This window comes from Dermacentor andersoni, chromosome 7, assembly GCF_023375885.2.
Source record: "Dermacentor andersoni chromosome 7, qqDerAnde1_hic_scaffold, whole genome shotgun sequence".
NCBI classification, from domain to species: domain Eukaryota; kingdom Metazoa; phylum Arthropoda; class Arachnida; order Ixodida; family Ixodidae; genus Dermacentor; species Dermacentor andersoni.
The window spans coordinates 116,448,458-116,465,308 of NC_092820.1; the positions used below are offsets into that span (position 1 = coordinate 116,448,458).

General features: G+C 44.4%; 1 protein-coding gene across 1 annotated transcript in view; it reads left to right on the plus strand.

The window, feature by feature from the left end:
• The window catches only part of LOC126534923 (uncharacterized), a 77,865-nt gene extending 72,245 nt beyond the window's left edge, over positions 1 to 5,620 (plus strand). Inside the window, exons 7-9 of the mRNA XM_072289508.1 lie at positions 8 to 190; positions 3,799 to 3,978; positions 5,451 to 5,620. Coding sequence (XP_072145609.1) covers positions 8 to 190; positions 3,799 to 3,978; positions 5,451 to 5,575 — 488 coding nt within the window. The 3' untranslated portion in view covers positions 5,576 to 5,620. The remainder of the gene's footprint in view (positions 1 to 7; positions 191 to 3,798; positions 3,979 to 5,450) is intronic.
• The last annotated feature ends 11,231 nt before the right edge of the window (positions 5,621 to 16,851 follow it).

Genomic DNA, 16,851 nt, shown 5'->3' on the forward strand with positions numbered 1-16,851 from the left:
ATTGCAGCTTCTTGGTGGGACATATTGCCAACATGCTGGAACCGCAAACTTGTTGGTAACTGTACTCAGAAGATACCATCATGGTACTATAGTTACTGGAGTGGGAGATGCAAAGGCTTCCTCTACAGTGGATGCGGCGGCAACACCAACCGATTCCCTACGGAAGGGGAATGCCAAACTGCTTGCACAAGTAAGTAGATTATTATATGTGCCAAACGATTCGTGCCAAGTTCAGAATTTCATCCTTTGAATAGGCGGCACACTATTTTTTGTTTTGATACTTCGAAAAACAAATAAGCAAGAAGGATATAAATGTGTGCCATTATTTTTTGGTTATGTATGGAATCAAGACACACATATCAAATACCTGCGGGACAACATTCGAAGCTTTTAAGATTTTTTTTATTTGTTGAGAAAGCACATCTTCTAGCTTACTAAAACCCTTCAGGCACACTACACTACGCTGCACACCACTAAGTAACTCAAGTTATTTCATGTTCTGTCGATGACCCACAATTTTCACTTTTGGGCACTCTGACCAGTTCCGTTTGCGTGTCATTCTTGCCTATATCATCATATGCGAAAGGCACAGTGTTTCCAGTTGGGCAGATGTGTGGCAGAACGAATGTGCCTTCTACACTACAATGACGACCGCGCTTATGCGTGAGCACAACCTGCAACGCAACATTATGTGTGCTTGCATTTTTGCAAATAAGTGAACTTTTAGCTGATGGCAGAAGAAAATTTGATGTGAGTAGGGGGGGCTGTGTCATCGAGCCTACTAACAAAATTTCTACCCGTATGGGCACGGTAATATTTTCGATCCTGGATGAGGTGGCTTGCAAATGTTTCTTAACAGTGCTGAGTCACCGCACTTGTGCTGGCTTTCTGCAGTCAGACTGATCACTGATGACCCTTTGTGGCAACAGCTGCGCTCCGCAGTTGCGGCAGCTGTGTTTTCGTCTTTTGAGCGTTCGTCATGCACATGCTGTTTAAAGTCGAAATAACACAACTTTCTATTCCTAAAATTTGTCCTTGATTTCTTGCCGACGAAAAACTGTTAAGAATACTTTTTCTATAACCTACTTGTGGCACCCTTTGCACCCAAACAAAAAATAATTGTTGAGGCATATTGACAAACATATGATTACAAGATCTTGCAGTTCTACTTGCTGTGCATCAATTTTTCATATAATCAGCAGGGTATAGGTGATCTAGGGGAATTTTTGATAATGTCCCTAGAAAACAACAATGCAAGACAACGTCACTATAATTGGACAGAGACGTCACGCGGACTCTATCATTATCTGTAGCTTTACCTGAGGACTTGTCTTTGCTTTTATTTCAAACTGACACCAAGGTCCATATATTTCTTGCTTTAACGTATTGAACATACCAGCTTTGTAAGAACATGAATCCACCCCATCTTTATATTATGATAGCAATTACAAGGACATTACAGGCGGATTATGGCCGTCACTGTCGCCATGATCCATATAAAGTCTCAAGACGATAATGCAGTCGCCAGGCGCAGCATGTTGTAGGCACTAGTGAAAGTGCGCGAGGGGAGACAGCGATCGCGGTTCGATCACGTGCACGCAAGTGAGGAAAGCAGGGGGAAAACGCGCCGTCTTCCGTCGCGCGAAAGGCCCCCGGTTGTGGAGGGGATGTGCTGTACTCCGGCAGCAATTGAGCAATGCGTGACCGCGCACGCGCTATCTTGAAATCTATCTGCGTCAGGTAGCTGAGTATAGGTGCGAAGGGGGCTCACACGTTTCAGCGTGCTTTGTTCTCGCTGCTAAGTTTTCGCTGAAGCATCACACAACAAAAAGGTAACTGCCGCGCTTCCACACGCCAGTGTTTTGATAGCGAGTGTCCGCGGTTATCGAGTGTAATGTGTTCATGTCTGCCTGTGCGCGCTGACATCATGCTAGTTAATTTAGATAATAAGCTAACCAGTGCAAGATTATGCACCTAATAAACCTACTATCCTCACATCGTATACCTTTGTGCGCATTTGCTATCGCAATCGGTGGTTCAACTTTCGGCCGAAACTAAGACTTTTTTTTTCACAAAAGAACAAGACGCACACCGACAAAATAAAGCTTTAACAGACAAGAAGTTTCGGCTTCCATACGCAAGTCTTGTTTAGAATGGGGCAACAAAGTAGAAATGCCTGTATAAGTACGTTCTAACACGTGACGCAATCACCGCGAGTAGGAAGGCTGTTTCTTCGCTTCGATTGAGCGTGTGTCGTTTCGATTGTATCTCCAGGTACTCTAGGTACAGGTGTGACGTCCAGTTTTTTTTCTGGCCAATTATAATACATTTCAACCAGTCCGTACTGTACTCAATCGCGGCTGCGTGCTCTGCCAAAGCGTTTTACGCCACTCTATTCTTATGCACGTGGCTCCCCTCATGTTGGCGCAGCCAAAATTGTCCGTCTCCCTGATGCAGACGCTATCAAAATCTGCACTGCGGACCTTGTAAAACAACGCCAGGAAAGGCTCCTTTTGGCGGATTGTCCGTTTAGCTCACGAGTGGTCGCCATAGTTTGCACACAGGAACTTGAGCCACCTCAGCGCCGTGTTAACGGAGCATGCGTGCGGGCGATCAAATATCGCTTATTCCGGGCACACAAGGAATGTTGCAAGCCGAAATATCTCGCCTTTAAAGTGTTCTTTGGTCCGTGCACGGTTTTTATTTCTTTTGTGAGGTACGTTTCATCCCGTCCAGACGTGCTACCGTCCAACTCCAGGTTGCGCGCGAGCACACACACAGACACACGCCATATATATATATATATATATATATATATATATATATATATATATTCACCCGTTTTCAACATTCAAGATTTTATGTGTTATATAGTGCAATATTGCACATGGCATATAAATACAGAACGCAATCTCAAAGTCGCGAGACTAAGTGTGAGACCTCTTATAAAACATTACATCAGATTGTAACATTTCGGTGCAGATTCATAAACGCAGAAGATGGTGTTATATATATATATATATATATATATATATATATATATATATATATATATATATATATATATATATATATATATATATATATATATATAGGGCGCGAATTTATATATTCGCGCCCTTTACCTCACTAACCCGTGATATTATTCGGAGGCACGCCACCGTATGAGGTCGCCGCGGAATAAGTTGTACCACCCCTCCGTCCTTTAATGCACAGTACACAAGTGTCTTTGCGCTACGCCGCCTATCGAAATGCGGCCCTCGCGGCCGGTATTTGATCGCGCGGCCTCATGCTTAGCCGCGCGACGCCAAAGCCGAGAAGGCGCCACTGCAGGTGAACCTGTAGCACCCACTGTCGCCGCTACGCGCGGGCAATAAAGGGCGGCGCGCTCTCGGTCGGCAATGCCAAAAAAAAAAAGATATGAGGAAAATAAAATTGGCTGGTGCGTGCTCGTGACCCAAGCACGGCACGAGCTACGCTGCTCCTCTGATCATGGTTATCACGCGCTCTTCAACCACAGGATGTGCGAAAAGTGCCCGAGATGGCCAATCTTAAGTTTGCTAAGTATATTTTCTGTCGTATGAAATGTGCACAGGATTGAGCCTTCGCCCCCCCCCCCCCCCTATCTCTCTTCTGTTTCCGTTTTTATTTCCGCCGAGAGCCGCTCCAAGAATTACCGCGTTCATTAGGCAAGTGTACGGTATTGCGATAGATATCGACAAGACAATATATGAACATCTCATAATTAGCCTACAATTTACTAAATAAATTTGTTGTTGGTCATCCTGTCTGTCACAGGCCGCGTTCGACCTAGAGAAGTTTGTAGCTTGAAGCCGAAAGCTGGACTGTGCCATGAATTTCGTCCGTCATGGTATTATGACGTCGAGCATGATCGATGCCGTGGTTTTATATACAGCGGCTGTGATGGGAATTTGAACAGATTTCCAAGTTGCGAGAAGTGTATGAAACGGTGCAGCGGTAAGTCATTGAAATATTCCATACCTCATTCACCTAACTTGAGTGAAAGTTAAATAATCTCTTAAGAATATAACCATAATTGTACAGAATATATGCAAATTAAGTGACGTGGATGACTCACCTGAAATTGTTTTATTTTGCTCTCTTTGTTTGTTCTAGAGACATAGCACACGTCGCTTAGAAAGGTGCTCGCTTTGTAAATAATGCGTGCCATCGCATTTGTATTGTCAACTGGGGCGTCTGGTATAATCATTATTCAGGGTTTAGGCAAGGACGAACGCCAACACGATATATTAGGGCGAAGAGTGCTCTTCGAGATAAAGCCTAACGTTCGCCAAACGCACTGATCAAACACACAACTAAACGCTGCTTTATCAAGCCACAAACTTGGAATAATGAATAATGCTGAACTTTTTAGGTGAGTTGTGGATTGCAATTTTTATGATGACTTGAAATGGAAGAAATGGGAAGGAAATGTTCCTAGAAAACTTGCTAAACGAAAACAGGCCCTTGAGGCTTCTTTTAATGCGAGAAGCCACGGAAACTTCATTATACATAATGAAGTTGCCAAAACTAAGAGCCGCGAGTATGCGAAGTATGCGAAGGAATACGTTTACCTAGGACAATTACTCACAGGGGACCCTGATCATGAGAAGGAAATTTACAGTTGAATAAAATTGGGTTGGAGCGCATACGGCGGGCATTATCAGATCCTGAGGGGAAGCTTACCATTATCATTAAAAAGAAACGTGCACAATCAATGCTTTCTACCAGTGTTATTATATGAGGCAGTGACTTGGAGACTGACAAAGAAGCCCGAAAACAAGTTAAGGACCGTACAAAGAGCGATAGAACGAAGAAAGATAGGCTTAACCTTAAGAGACAGGAAAAGAGCCGTGTGGATCAGAGAGCAAACGGGCATAGCCGATATTCTAATAGACATTAAGAGAAGAGAATGCATCTGGGCAGGTCACGTAATGCGTAGGTTAAATAACCGGTTGACCGTTAGGATTACAGAATGGGTGCCAAGAGAAGGGAAACGCAGTCGAGGACGGCAAAAGACTAGGTGGGGTTATGAAATGAGGAAATTCGCAGGCGCAAGTCGTAATCGGTTGGCGCAGCACAGGGGTAATTGGAGATCCGAAGGAGAGGCCGTCATCCCGCAGTGGACAAAGAATGCGTTGATGGTGATCCGATCAGCTTTCAAACGAGAATGGTGACATACTTACTCTTCAAACGTTACGCGTGCTTCCTTGTAGCTGCGAGCATTCTTTGAATGTAACAGTGTGGATAGCTGCAATCCTAATATTTTCTAGAAGCGTAAGGTTATTTTGCTTGAGAAAGTTTATTTTGCATGTTATACTACATATTTACAGAAATTCTGGGCTTGACACTTGCGTACTTGCGATAACTAAGGGTGCATGTCCATCAATATGGCAAACTGTTACTCGTATTTTGGTGCTCCTTTCTAGGCAACAACAACTCAACGGAGATATGCCGCAGACGTACAGAAGCATTTCGCAAGAGACACAATTTGGGGCTTCAAGAAAGCGCCAATACTTCATTGGGAAGATTGGAAAGAATATTTCTCGGATAAAGCAATCAATTAGGCAATAAACTTCAAAAGGCATTTCTATGACCACCAAGGGCAATGTTAACAAATTATTGTTTGCAACAGCTTATTCGCTGTACATAAGATATACACCTCTATTCACTGACACAGATGAGGCGACAGAAAATAATTCGCAAAATAACCACTATAATTGATGCGATCTTCTACGTTCTTTGCCGCGTCCAGTGTTTGCCCCCTTTCTACAATACGATACGTTAAGTTTTGTTTGCGCAAAAAAAAAACGTTTTTCTTAACGCATCTGCAATGATGCAACCACATTTGTTAAACTATGAAATAAGCAGGCAAATACAGGGTCATGTGCTGGACATTTGATCCATGACAGCCACCCATCCGGTAAGATATTGCGAAATCCCTTCCACACACATCTTTACGCTTCAATGACGAGCCGAAATAAGGGCTAACAGTGCGCAGCACTACTATTGGCCAGGAGCTGGCACTGCCAGTTACGGTCATTTCTGTAGCTTTCGGTCTGCCGCTATACGAGACATTTTTTTGGCAGATAAGGAAGATTTCGCCTATTGAAGTCGTACTTCACACCTTCACGTATGAATCCAGAGTTATGGACTAAATTTTGCGTAATTAAATAAGCAATCACTTTTTAAGAACATGACCATATAACACAAACTGACAAAAAATATTGCACAGTCCATCTTATTGAAATATACACGACGCGACGTTTTCGAAGAAAAAGAGGCAATATGCGATGCTACTACATAGGACAATTAGAACATGTCAGTATTGATGTGGCATGAAGTATATAACTTGACGCAAACGGTTATGTTTGTTTAAGCATGTGGTATACACACACAGCCGCATGTGACAACACAGGTCACAAATGTACTGTGATGCTCTGTTTATGTTTATATATTACAGCGCACACAACTATGCTCAAACGCAAACGTCAGGTAATGCGGCCGGACCCTATGGGACGTTGGCGCCGCAGTGACATGAAAGTAACGGAGATGTTTCTTGCTTGCAGAGGCAGTATTTGCGAAGGATTGTAGAGAAAGACACCAAATACATTTTGGTGTCTGTAGCCATTAATTGTGTCAGAGTGGCACATACTCTGTGGCACATACCCATAGGCATAAAACCGCGATCGGTGAAGTATTAAGCAAAACTTAAGAAAATAGAAAAAGCCATTCGTCATCATGCGCTATTTGATTAGATTGTTAGCGAGAATCACGGTGATGCGTCATGAAATTACAGATGTTACCACGACATTCCACGCAATGTGTGTTTTAGATAAACCTAGGAGATGGCATTGAACGGGCATCTTTTATGCCATGAGTGACCAATTATTTGGGCTGAACATAAGTGCGCCTGCTTCCATGAATTTAAGTGTTAGCATGCAATGACAGTATAGCGTGGTTTTCTGGAGCTTCGATGAGGCCTGCGTATAACGATGCCACACATTATAAAAGCGTTGGCTCAGCGAAAACAGGAACCACTAGCGTACAACTTTCTTGGCATATGAAGGGAGAGCTACGGGCGCGTGGCTGCGGCACATGTTTTACCGCGCCAGGTGGTCCGGCAGCGTTTGACAATGCTTTTGGTGGCTCGGAACAGGCGCTGAATCGACGCAGCTTCCACGTGTCACGGTTTCGCTTTTGCCCCGATGCGGAAAGAAAAAGCCGCAAAATAAGTAAACTTTTGCGCTCAGTGGTGCGTTGTCTATTACTTAACTGCTGCTAATAAGGTGTTTAAGTCCTCTGTTCCATGGATTAAAACGCGAGAATACCTTCAGAAGCGCTCTTATCGTAGCTTTCCCCTTCATTGCCACAGAAAGTTGTCCGCGAGTATAGCAAGATCAGCAGCCACGCAAAGACACGGCCGTATTGGCCATGAATGAGTTGCTTTAAAATTGACTAAAACCACACTAACATAAAATCGAACGCATTTGCTGCATTGTACATGAATAGTCACGGTTCGATAAAGCGTTCCGAATTTTGCGTGTAGAGACTCAAGCACCGCATATAATTTATTTTACTTGCAACCACGGTGCACGTAAAACGTAAACGAACGTGCAAACTCTGCACGTTCGTTTCCGATTTCTGGACCGTTGTGTAGTTTGATACTGCCCTATCGCACGTTAATGCTGAGCACAGAATTTCAAGTATAACCTTTTGCAACTAGCTTCAGCTTTTTTTAATGCTGCCTTTGCAGTCAGATATCTTCTGATATCTGAAAACGTACTTGCAGGCCATGTTTAGGAGCAGGTGTGCTTTGAAATTATCTCTGTTTGTCATTTGGCATTTGTCGAGGCACTGACTCATAACCAACAGGGGGAATCGGATAAAAATCCGGTGGTTTCACGTGTGCTAATAATAGTATTTAACAAAAATAAAGTCTCCGTAGCAGAGCGTCAGGTAAAGAAGGATAAACCTAGAAATTGTAAAAAACTAATGCTCAGAATTTAGAGATGCAATAGTGTGACATTAAGAAATGAAAACACGGGGAATGCGGGAGATGGAAATTCAAGACGATGAGCAAAACGAGAACAACGTGAAAGCAGGAGCCAACGTTTCGACATGTGCTCTACGAACATGGCTACGCTTTCATTCGGCTTTTGAACCCTACTCTGACGGGCTTGCTCTTCTCACTCTTTTCTTGCGGGACTGCTGTACGTATCGCGTATCTGCTACTGAAATTCTTCCCAGGTGGTGATGGACGGCTCGTGGTTAGCGAACCATGTTCGGGCAGAGTTCTCTAGAGCGAAGTACACGTTCCTTAACTTTTTATGTTCCTCCCAATAATTGACGTCAGCCACACGATCGAAGTCATCGAGCCAGTCTTACACGTCTTCAGAAGGCTCACCATGGAACGGCCACGGCCAGCGTGGCGTGTAGAGAACCAGCGACGCAGGAGGCTGTCCCGTACCTTATGTCTTCTGTGTCTGGCTTGTGGTTGTGGTGGACATCCTCGGCAGATTTGGAAGGCCTTCATCCAGAGGCAGTCTTTGAAGCCGTCGGCTTTTGCATAGGTTGTTCCCTTTCACTTTTGGGGGGCGAGAGTACATAGATGCGTACCCAGCACCTCCACCAGTTTGTCATAGACAAAGCCACAAAATACTTCGGCCGACGCTATAGATCTTTTATAAAGCTGTCCTGGCACCTTCGTCGTTGGCTTCTTCTGGGAGCAACTCAACATCCCTAGCATGTTGCACTGAATTGCACCGAGTGGCTGTCAGTTATGTCAAGGTCATGGCAATATGTGTGCGTGCGTGTGTGCGTGTGCGTGTTCGTGTGCGTGTGCGTGTGCGTGTGCGTGTGTGTGTGTGTGTGTGTGTGTGTGTGTGTGTGTGTGTGTGTGTGTGTGTGTGTGTGTGTGTGTGTGTGTGTGTGTGTGTGTGTGTGTTTAATCAAGATGTTTAGGCAAAGCGCCATCGTACGCACACGTGGGAATTTTAGAAAGACCAAAAACCAGCAACAATGTTTTGAAAATATTTATCTGAAACAAACAAAAGACAGGGGTCGTTTTTTGAAATGGCTCGCATTAGAACTGGTTCGCTCCGACTCTTACGTGATTTGGAGAAACAGTGGAACTTGCTGGCGCGAAGGAGTCCAATCAACGAGCGGCGTTCTGCCGGAGGCGCGATACCCTTTCCGGCTCGAATAGGATTCCGTTTATCCGGGGCTGAGCTTCTTGGTGCAGACCGTTTCTTATCAGAGTTCCTTCCACACATCCCACAATTTCGCATATCTTTCCACTGTTGTGGCTTTCCGTTGCGCCGTGGAAGAAAATCTCGGCTTTCCTTTTTCGTCACTTACAACTGTAATGACCTTGGCGACGGCTGTAATATTGTGAGTAACTAACGGTTGCGATAGCTTGCTTCTTTATTCCATGACGCACTGCAGAAAACTCTACACTGGCAAAAAAGGAAAACTCAGCGCGCATCACACTTTCGTCAGAGCATCAATACTACTAAATCTTATGGTACGACAGATTCTTCTAGCTCCTCGCAAAGCCGTCGCACTGTCTTTGGAGACGCTAAAGCGCTCCAGTAATTCTTCCTCGCCCATGTCGAACGGATCGCGTCGTTGTCTTTCGCTGGCGCTCGCCAGCAAAGCAACCCAGGGAGCCGCCATTGCCGTCTCTGGCTCCTCTCATCGGCCAGTGCGAGACGACCTAGCGGCTTGGGCTGCCTTAGCAGCCCTCGCAGCCACGTTCGTGAGTGCCTGCGACCCTCGAGCGAACATCTCCGCCGTTACGCTCGTTGCAGACGATGGTTTCACTCTGCAGATAATGGAAAACCTCTGTGACGGCAAAAAAATTTTGACCACGCCCATCAGGACAAGCGAAAACTGAGCGCCCGCCAAGGGTGTTCGTGAAACTGAACCAGTTTCAATGTGACCCATTACAGAATTCGGCTCCAGTTCTAATGAAAGCGAATGAGAGCTACACAGGTTTGAACATAGCTAACTCATTTTGATTTACAGCTGACACGGGCTGGCTTACGCAACGTTACCCACAGTTTTTAGATATGAAGCCTACGGGATCTCATGTATGTTCGAGTGGGGATCCAAGTATTGTGCAGCCGTCTTGTTTCTACCTTCCCACACACAATACGTTCCTCTACAGAAGAAATGCAGCTGTTAGGGCTTGTGTTTGCGGCTCTTTCCGTGAGCCACTCAACCAGGTTTCTGAACTTCGATGCTTTGCACTGCATTCATGCAACTGGCTTTGATCAAGTCTCCGAAATCAATGTGGGTACCCTAAGGAAGAAGTAGAGCCTAAGGCAACCAGCATCGAGAAAGAAAACAGCTGTGATAAAATCAGTACAAGAAAATTTTGAATTTTAAGTATACACGTGGACGCTGGGTGGATGACACTTTCAAATGAGAAAAGGGCGCACCTAAAAGACTCCCTAGGTATCGGGGGGCGAAAGGTAACCAAATGAAGAAACGCAAACATTTTTCATACGGGATCATGAAGGCAATGGCTTTGAAGGGCATGACACGTTATTCTAAGTTGTGATAATGATACATTATTGTAAAGATAACTAAAGGGTACGCGCACTTCATATAAATGCAGTGACTGAGAAGTCAGAGTGTAAAAACAATTATTGTAGTCAGTTTTAAGGCGAGAAAAGCATAACAAAATTACCTTAACAGCACAGAAGCAGGATCTGATGAAAGGCCAATACAACTGATCAAATAGCAGCTTCCAGAGGGCAACACGTAGCTTAGTTGAGGCCGTTTAGTGAAGCTCTGGTCTATTTTAATTAGGAAAGAGTGGATTTATTCCTCAAGCTTCGGCCCCTTTTTGTGTGCATCAAGTAAACTGCGCCGTACAGCTTTACCTAGCACTCTATTGCATTTTATTGTTCCCCCACGAAACTCAATTTTAAGAAATGCAATTAGGGCACCAATCTAAGGCTCAACAAAAAACAGTTGCATATGTATGCGGATATGAGACGTGATACCAGAGGGCATAGAATCTGCATATACCAGGTCTCACACCCTTGGGAAGTATTAGGGGTCTGTTTGAAATCTCACGACAGCGCTAGAACGCAGAACAGCGCTCCACGTTGCAGGTTAGCTAGCTGTCTCTGTGGCTCTGGTTGCGAGTGCCGACACAGAGTTGCTGCAACGCCATCGCCGGGGGAATTTTCACTGAGAACAGCCAGCTATGACTGCGTCCGAACGAAATAACAGCATGCGTGGGAGCATCTTCGCGTCTGCTTTCACCGTAGCAACCGTAGAAACACCTATCTGACCTCTAACCTGTCGCGCTGAAACAAAAATTGCGGATTGATGTATGAAACGTATGTATGATTGATACTTGACTGCCCGATACATAAGTAAACATGGAGTTTATATTCATGGGTCATTACGTTTGAGAACAAATCTTGGGTTACGACAAACCTTGGATTATATTTTGGTTTTGCGTGGAGAGTTTGCGTTGGTGAGTACGCTTCGTATGAACTATGCCAGCCTTCACCTCCACGCCAAGACTGTTCCCGAACTCCCTTTAACAGCTTAGCTGTAAAATTGCGGCTGTAACTCATAAGGCTATCTAAGTAGTTTCTATTATTGTGCTGAGTATGCTTCTGATACCAATAAAAAACACAGGCATTACGAATGACCTTTTATTTGCCAGTGCATACCCTTTAGGAACCCCTTGATTCCCGCTATTGCTTTACGCCAGACTGATCATTCAGTCCAGGAGTCCGCTTAATATCAGATCAATAAGAAAGCGAAACTATGCGCGATGGGAATATAAGTTCTTAAGCTGTTCGGCACTTCATAAAATAACATCGCCTTTTAGCAAACTGTCGACGCAAATAATGGCATGACATTCGTTTCGCTTGGTTGGATCGCAATGTTGATCGATCAGATTATGCGCAGCATGTCCTTTGCCGCTATTAATAGTTTTGTTGAACTAGGACTCGCCGCTGTGAATGGTAGCGTCGTGTGACTTCGCGATAGATACCTTGAGGAAGTGGCTTCCCGACAAAACGGGCATGATGAACACTTCTCCATGTGCTCTTTTTTTTAACTTGTCGCAGTGAAAACCTACGTTCAGCATTGATTGACTTCTTCAAGTAATGTAATAGATAGCGTGAAGAGAACTTCAATTTTATTGGGAAGTAGAAAAACAAGTAAAATATATTGGTAAGTCTTCCTGAAAGCGCCAAAAAAAGTAGGTAGAAAAATTCATGGCTAGCCAATTACCTGTCGCAAAATAGTGTGCCCAGGATTGCACATGACAGTATATCCGAAGATTCTAGAATAATATATTTAATCTGTGAAATCGTTGCTCTCGAAAAACACGTTTACCTTTCAATATACAGATAACGCCCTGAAAGGTTCCCAGTAAGGGCAACTGCTGACGCCGCGAACTTCACAAAGGCCCTCAACTTTGATGTTCCGCGACCTTTTACGAGTGTTAATGCCTCTTTGAAAGTTTAGGCACATTGAAAATCATACCCTGCTTGAAGATTTGAATCGAAGACTGAAATTATCGCGTCTCGGTTCAGTAACCAAGAAAGATTCCACCAGTATCGTTAGTAGCATCTCCTTGCTAAGTACCACTCCTGCACTCTGTCGCAGTTATCAATACCTGTGTATTAGTGCTGTTATCTGGATAAGAAATTACCGCCAATAGAGCGTTCACTCAGCGTTCCGTTTGCTGGCGCTTTCACCTTATATAGAACCATTAAAACATCTGCTTAAACCTAAACTCCGATGACTGGAATGAATCAATGCTGCGATTACTGGCTCATGTCGCTATACATAATAAGCGAATCATTATATAGAAGTTGTGACGTATCAGTTCAGGCAGTCTTTTTGTGAGCCAGAGAAACATTGTGATGGGCCCCCGGCTCAGTCGCCGTTGAGTATGAGTACTCACAGGCACGGAATAAGAAGTACAGGTGTATGGTCATCATGACATACAAATTGCAAAGAAGCACACAGTGAATGCCCACATTACTTTCCGCAGGACGATATTGGCCCTTCTAGCCACAGTCTAAAGTTATGGGGTACGTTATTTGAACGAGAAGTGCTTCGACCAAGAAACGTGGATAACTTCGGTGGCCCAGCAGTCATGGTCACTTCCGGCATTAAGAAGAGTCACTCGATAATTACCGGGATAAGTATTCTACTGGTGAGCGTACGGGCCGATGAACCTGAACTCAAAATTTTCCCACCAAGCCAAAAAAGTCATAGAGTAAAACTTCGTCACCAGGCCAGAACAAAACAACGTCATGAGAAGCACCCTAATTATTCTTGGGGTCGTGTCATATAGCTTCGGCGTTGACACGGAAAGGCTAGCGAGAACTCACGAAGCGAGAACCATTTTCTTCGAACGAAGCAGGAGATAAATTAACGGATGCGGGGAAGAAGGAAGCCTCAAGAAATGGTAAAGGCGAACGGCCGAAAACAAGGCAGAATGGCAAGTAACCGGTTATGCGTTAAATGGCTGAGTTATAGGCGGAAGTGGCGAGGGGAAAAAAACGAAGTTTCGCCCGAAAGGCGAAGCATCGAATGCGACAGGAAATCAGTATACAGCCGTAAGAAGTAAGGATAGTACTTTTACCGGCCGTATCAACTTGTGAACATTCGCTGAAGCTTATCACGATCCCGACGAATGCCGTTCTTGCTCATAATATGGCCGAATACCTGAAGTGTCTCACTTGCAAGTTGTGACTGTTTGTTTCCTAGCTGAAGACTAGCTTTTAAGAGGCAGGTAAGTACTTTGGCCAGACTTTCTAGTAACTTATATATTGTGCAGGTAGCATAAGGAAGTCTTCTATTTTAAACCACAATGAACGGTGTTACTCATATATTCAAACAATGCTGAAGCATTACCGAGACCGAATGATATGAAGTATACTCGCGAAAGCTATCTAGGGTTGCAATCTCCGTTCTTTTTCTTTCTCGATCATGCACGTGAGACGAGGAAGGGCACACGCATGATGCTGAAATATACAGATTAGGAAGAACAGTATAATAAATGCCCACATATGTTCTAAAATTGAGCAGAGGCTTCAAAAAGGCAGTTTCTGGAGAACTTTACTTAACGTTTCATAGGATCACTAAACATTACGTAGAGGGCCCCTATGTCGAAAAAAAAAAGGAAATTGGCTTTGTGTGTTCAAGGCGTGATAATACTGTTGAGGGAAATGTTTACCATTTTGAATGCGTAGGTGTGCAAAAAAATGTTTTGTGTAAAGCTACCCTCACTTAACAAGTTACTCCCAGGTTCCATGAAGCCACTTTCGGAGCGAAAAAGAGCCGAAGGCGTCTAATCAGGAAGTTCTACAATTTAGGTGCACCTATCCAGCGCTGGATGTAATATCAGCGACGAATAAATGGTTCTGTCTCCTTGGCAATCTTGCCTGACGCCGCATTCAATCTTTTCAGTGACTAGTACTTTAACCTTCCCCTATTATGCTTTCATACGTCTCGGATGAAAAAACTTTATTCGAAAGAGGTAATGCATTGTACATTGATATTATCATTATGTTTAAAGGGCACTCATGAAGGCACAGTACCATATTCGCTATGGAAATTAGGCATAAGACGTTTGAACGCTTGATCCAAATGTAAGAACGAGAGAAAGAGTGTTCCGTATTAAAGTGCAGATAACTTATGCGTCAAGGCTAGGTATTTGAGTTATCATTTACCTGAGCTACCTGTTTGGAAGTGCCTCTCACCTTTCCTCGGAATGGTCTCAATATTTCGGACGCAAGTAGTCTTATTTTATGACGTATACTGCACCATTTAAATGTTGTCAAACGAATTCTAGCACTATTCACCATACCTGTCTTAAACGAAGTTATAATTTGGAACGGAGAAGTTATTTGAAGCCCCAATCACTAAGAGAAGACGGCAGCTGACATTATTTGATATAGTGTTGCTATAACGAATATGTGTGCGTGGAGGAAGCTATGCTTCTTCGGATATTTTAGAGATAATAGAAATAAAGTTATAAATAATTTTTTTATGGAATGCAGATCGGACAAGGAGACCAATTCATAAACAAATCAGCAACATTGCGGAGATACACCGCATAAATGCATGCCTTGAAGCTGGGAAAATGAACAGAATTCAAGCTGATTTTGAACAAAAGTGCCTACTCGCAAAAACAGTACTACAGTACGACATTTCACCACGTGGAAGCTAGAGCCGCTAAACTGCCGTCAGTGAGAAGTGAGAAGTATGAATGATCGGATAGAGGAATGTATCAACGAAAATGCCTTACTTGCCATCAGCCATTCGAAAAGCATTTAACAGAAACAAAACGAATCGCAGAAAAACCAATAGAAATTAGGCACAGAAAGGAGAACCTTAGGATGATGTAATGATAGTAAATTACAGTGTGTTACCTGTGAAGATCCACGATATGATTAGGAGGCACGCTATAATGGACGCTTCATATTGTTGCGTGTGGAAAGACACAGACAGAAGAGGCTATTTACAGGCTATTTACACTGGAGCCAGGCAGCCAGGCTGACACTCGCTCGCGCCAAGCGCACCGACCAACTTCGTCGTCGTTCTCGCGGCGGCTCATTTCTTGAGCATCGCTTGAGCATATCGTAATACTACCCCCCGGCGGCAAAAGCACCGTCACGGTGCTGTTAAATATCCAAGGCGCGTGGAGAGTTATAGGGCTTGAGTCGGGCGACGTGGACGATGTCCCTGGTTGTCACAGCGGAGGACGTAGTGGGCGTGGCTAAAACGATTTCATAGGTGACATCGGTCACTTTGCGGAGCACGCGATATGGGCCTGTGTAACAAGAAAGGAGTTTTTCACATAGGCCAACTTTACGCGAAGGTGACCAAAGCAACACGAGGCTGCCGGGCACAAAATGGACATCACGGTGACGGAGGTCCTAGCGTTGCTTCTGCTTGTCTTTGACCGTTCTTCTTCTGCCTCTGCTTCTGCTCATCGACCGTTTTGAGCACTCTCCGGCCGATGCTACTCTACGCCTCTTCGTCCTCCGCGACGGTACTCTGTACCGTCGTAACCTTCATCCGGACGGCTCTGAGTTCCTACTTGTAATACCCCGCACCTCCACCAGAATGTTGCGTGTGGAAAGACACAGACAGAAGAGGCTATTTACAGGCTATTTACACTGGAGCCAGGCAGCCAGGCTGACACTCGCTCGCGCCAAGCGCACCGACCAACTTCGTCGTCGTTCTCGCGGCGGCTCATTTCTTGAGCATCGCTTGAGCATATCGTAATAATATATTTTGTCAACATTGGGTGTTTACGTGCACCTAAGAACATGTTCGTTTTATCAGTTCGACCCCGGTCAAAATGTGGCTGCTCCAAGCTGGAATCGAAACCCTAAAATTGTGCTTATAGGTTTAACGGTATGGCGTTAAGCTACCGTGGCGGCTATTATAATGGTTATACTGCAGTTCCTTTCCTCACAGCATCAAAGGCGCGAGCGGCACTCCGCCTACGTCACTCCTTGATCAGCCAGACCTAAGCGGCGCTTTACAAGAAGCAAACGAAATCAGCCGAAATAAGCCAATACACCAGGCTACCTCATGATAAACATGGCATATAGATTGCAAGAAACCATGAAATGGTAATGTTTTTTTCGGAAATGCCCGATCATACTTGTCTACTTGCCTGGATCTCAGGATATGCTTGTTACATTGCCCCTTAGTATGACTGTGAAGAAAAACCACAGCAGCAAAGTTGTCAATACCTTAACTAACTTTTTATTGGGCGAACCTGTGCCCACAAAAGCAAGTTACACTAAAGCACAACGAGAGCGG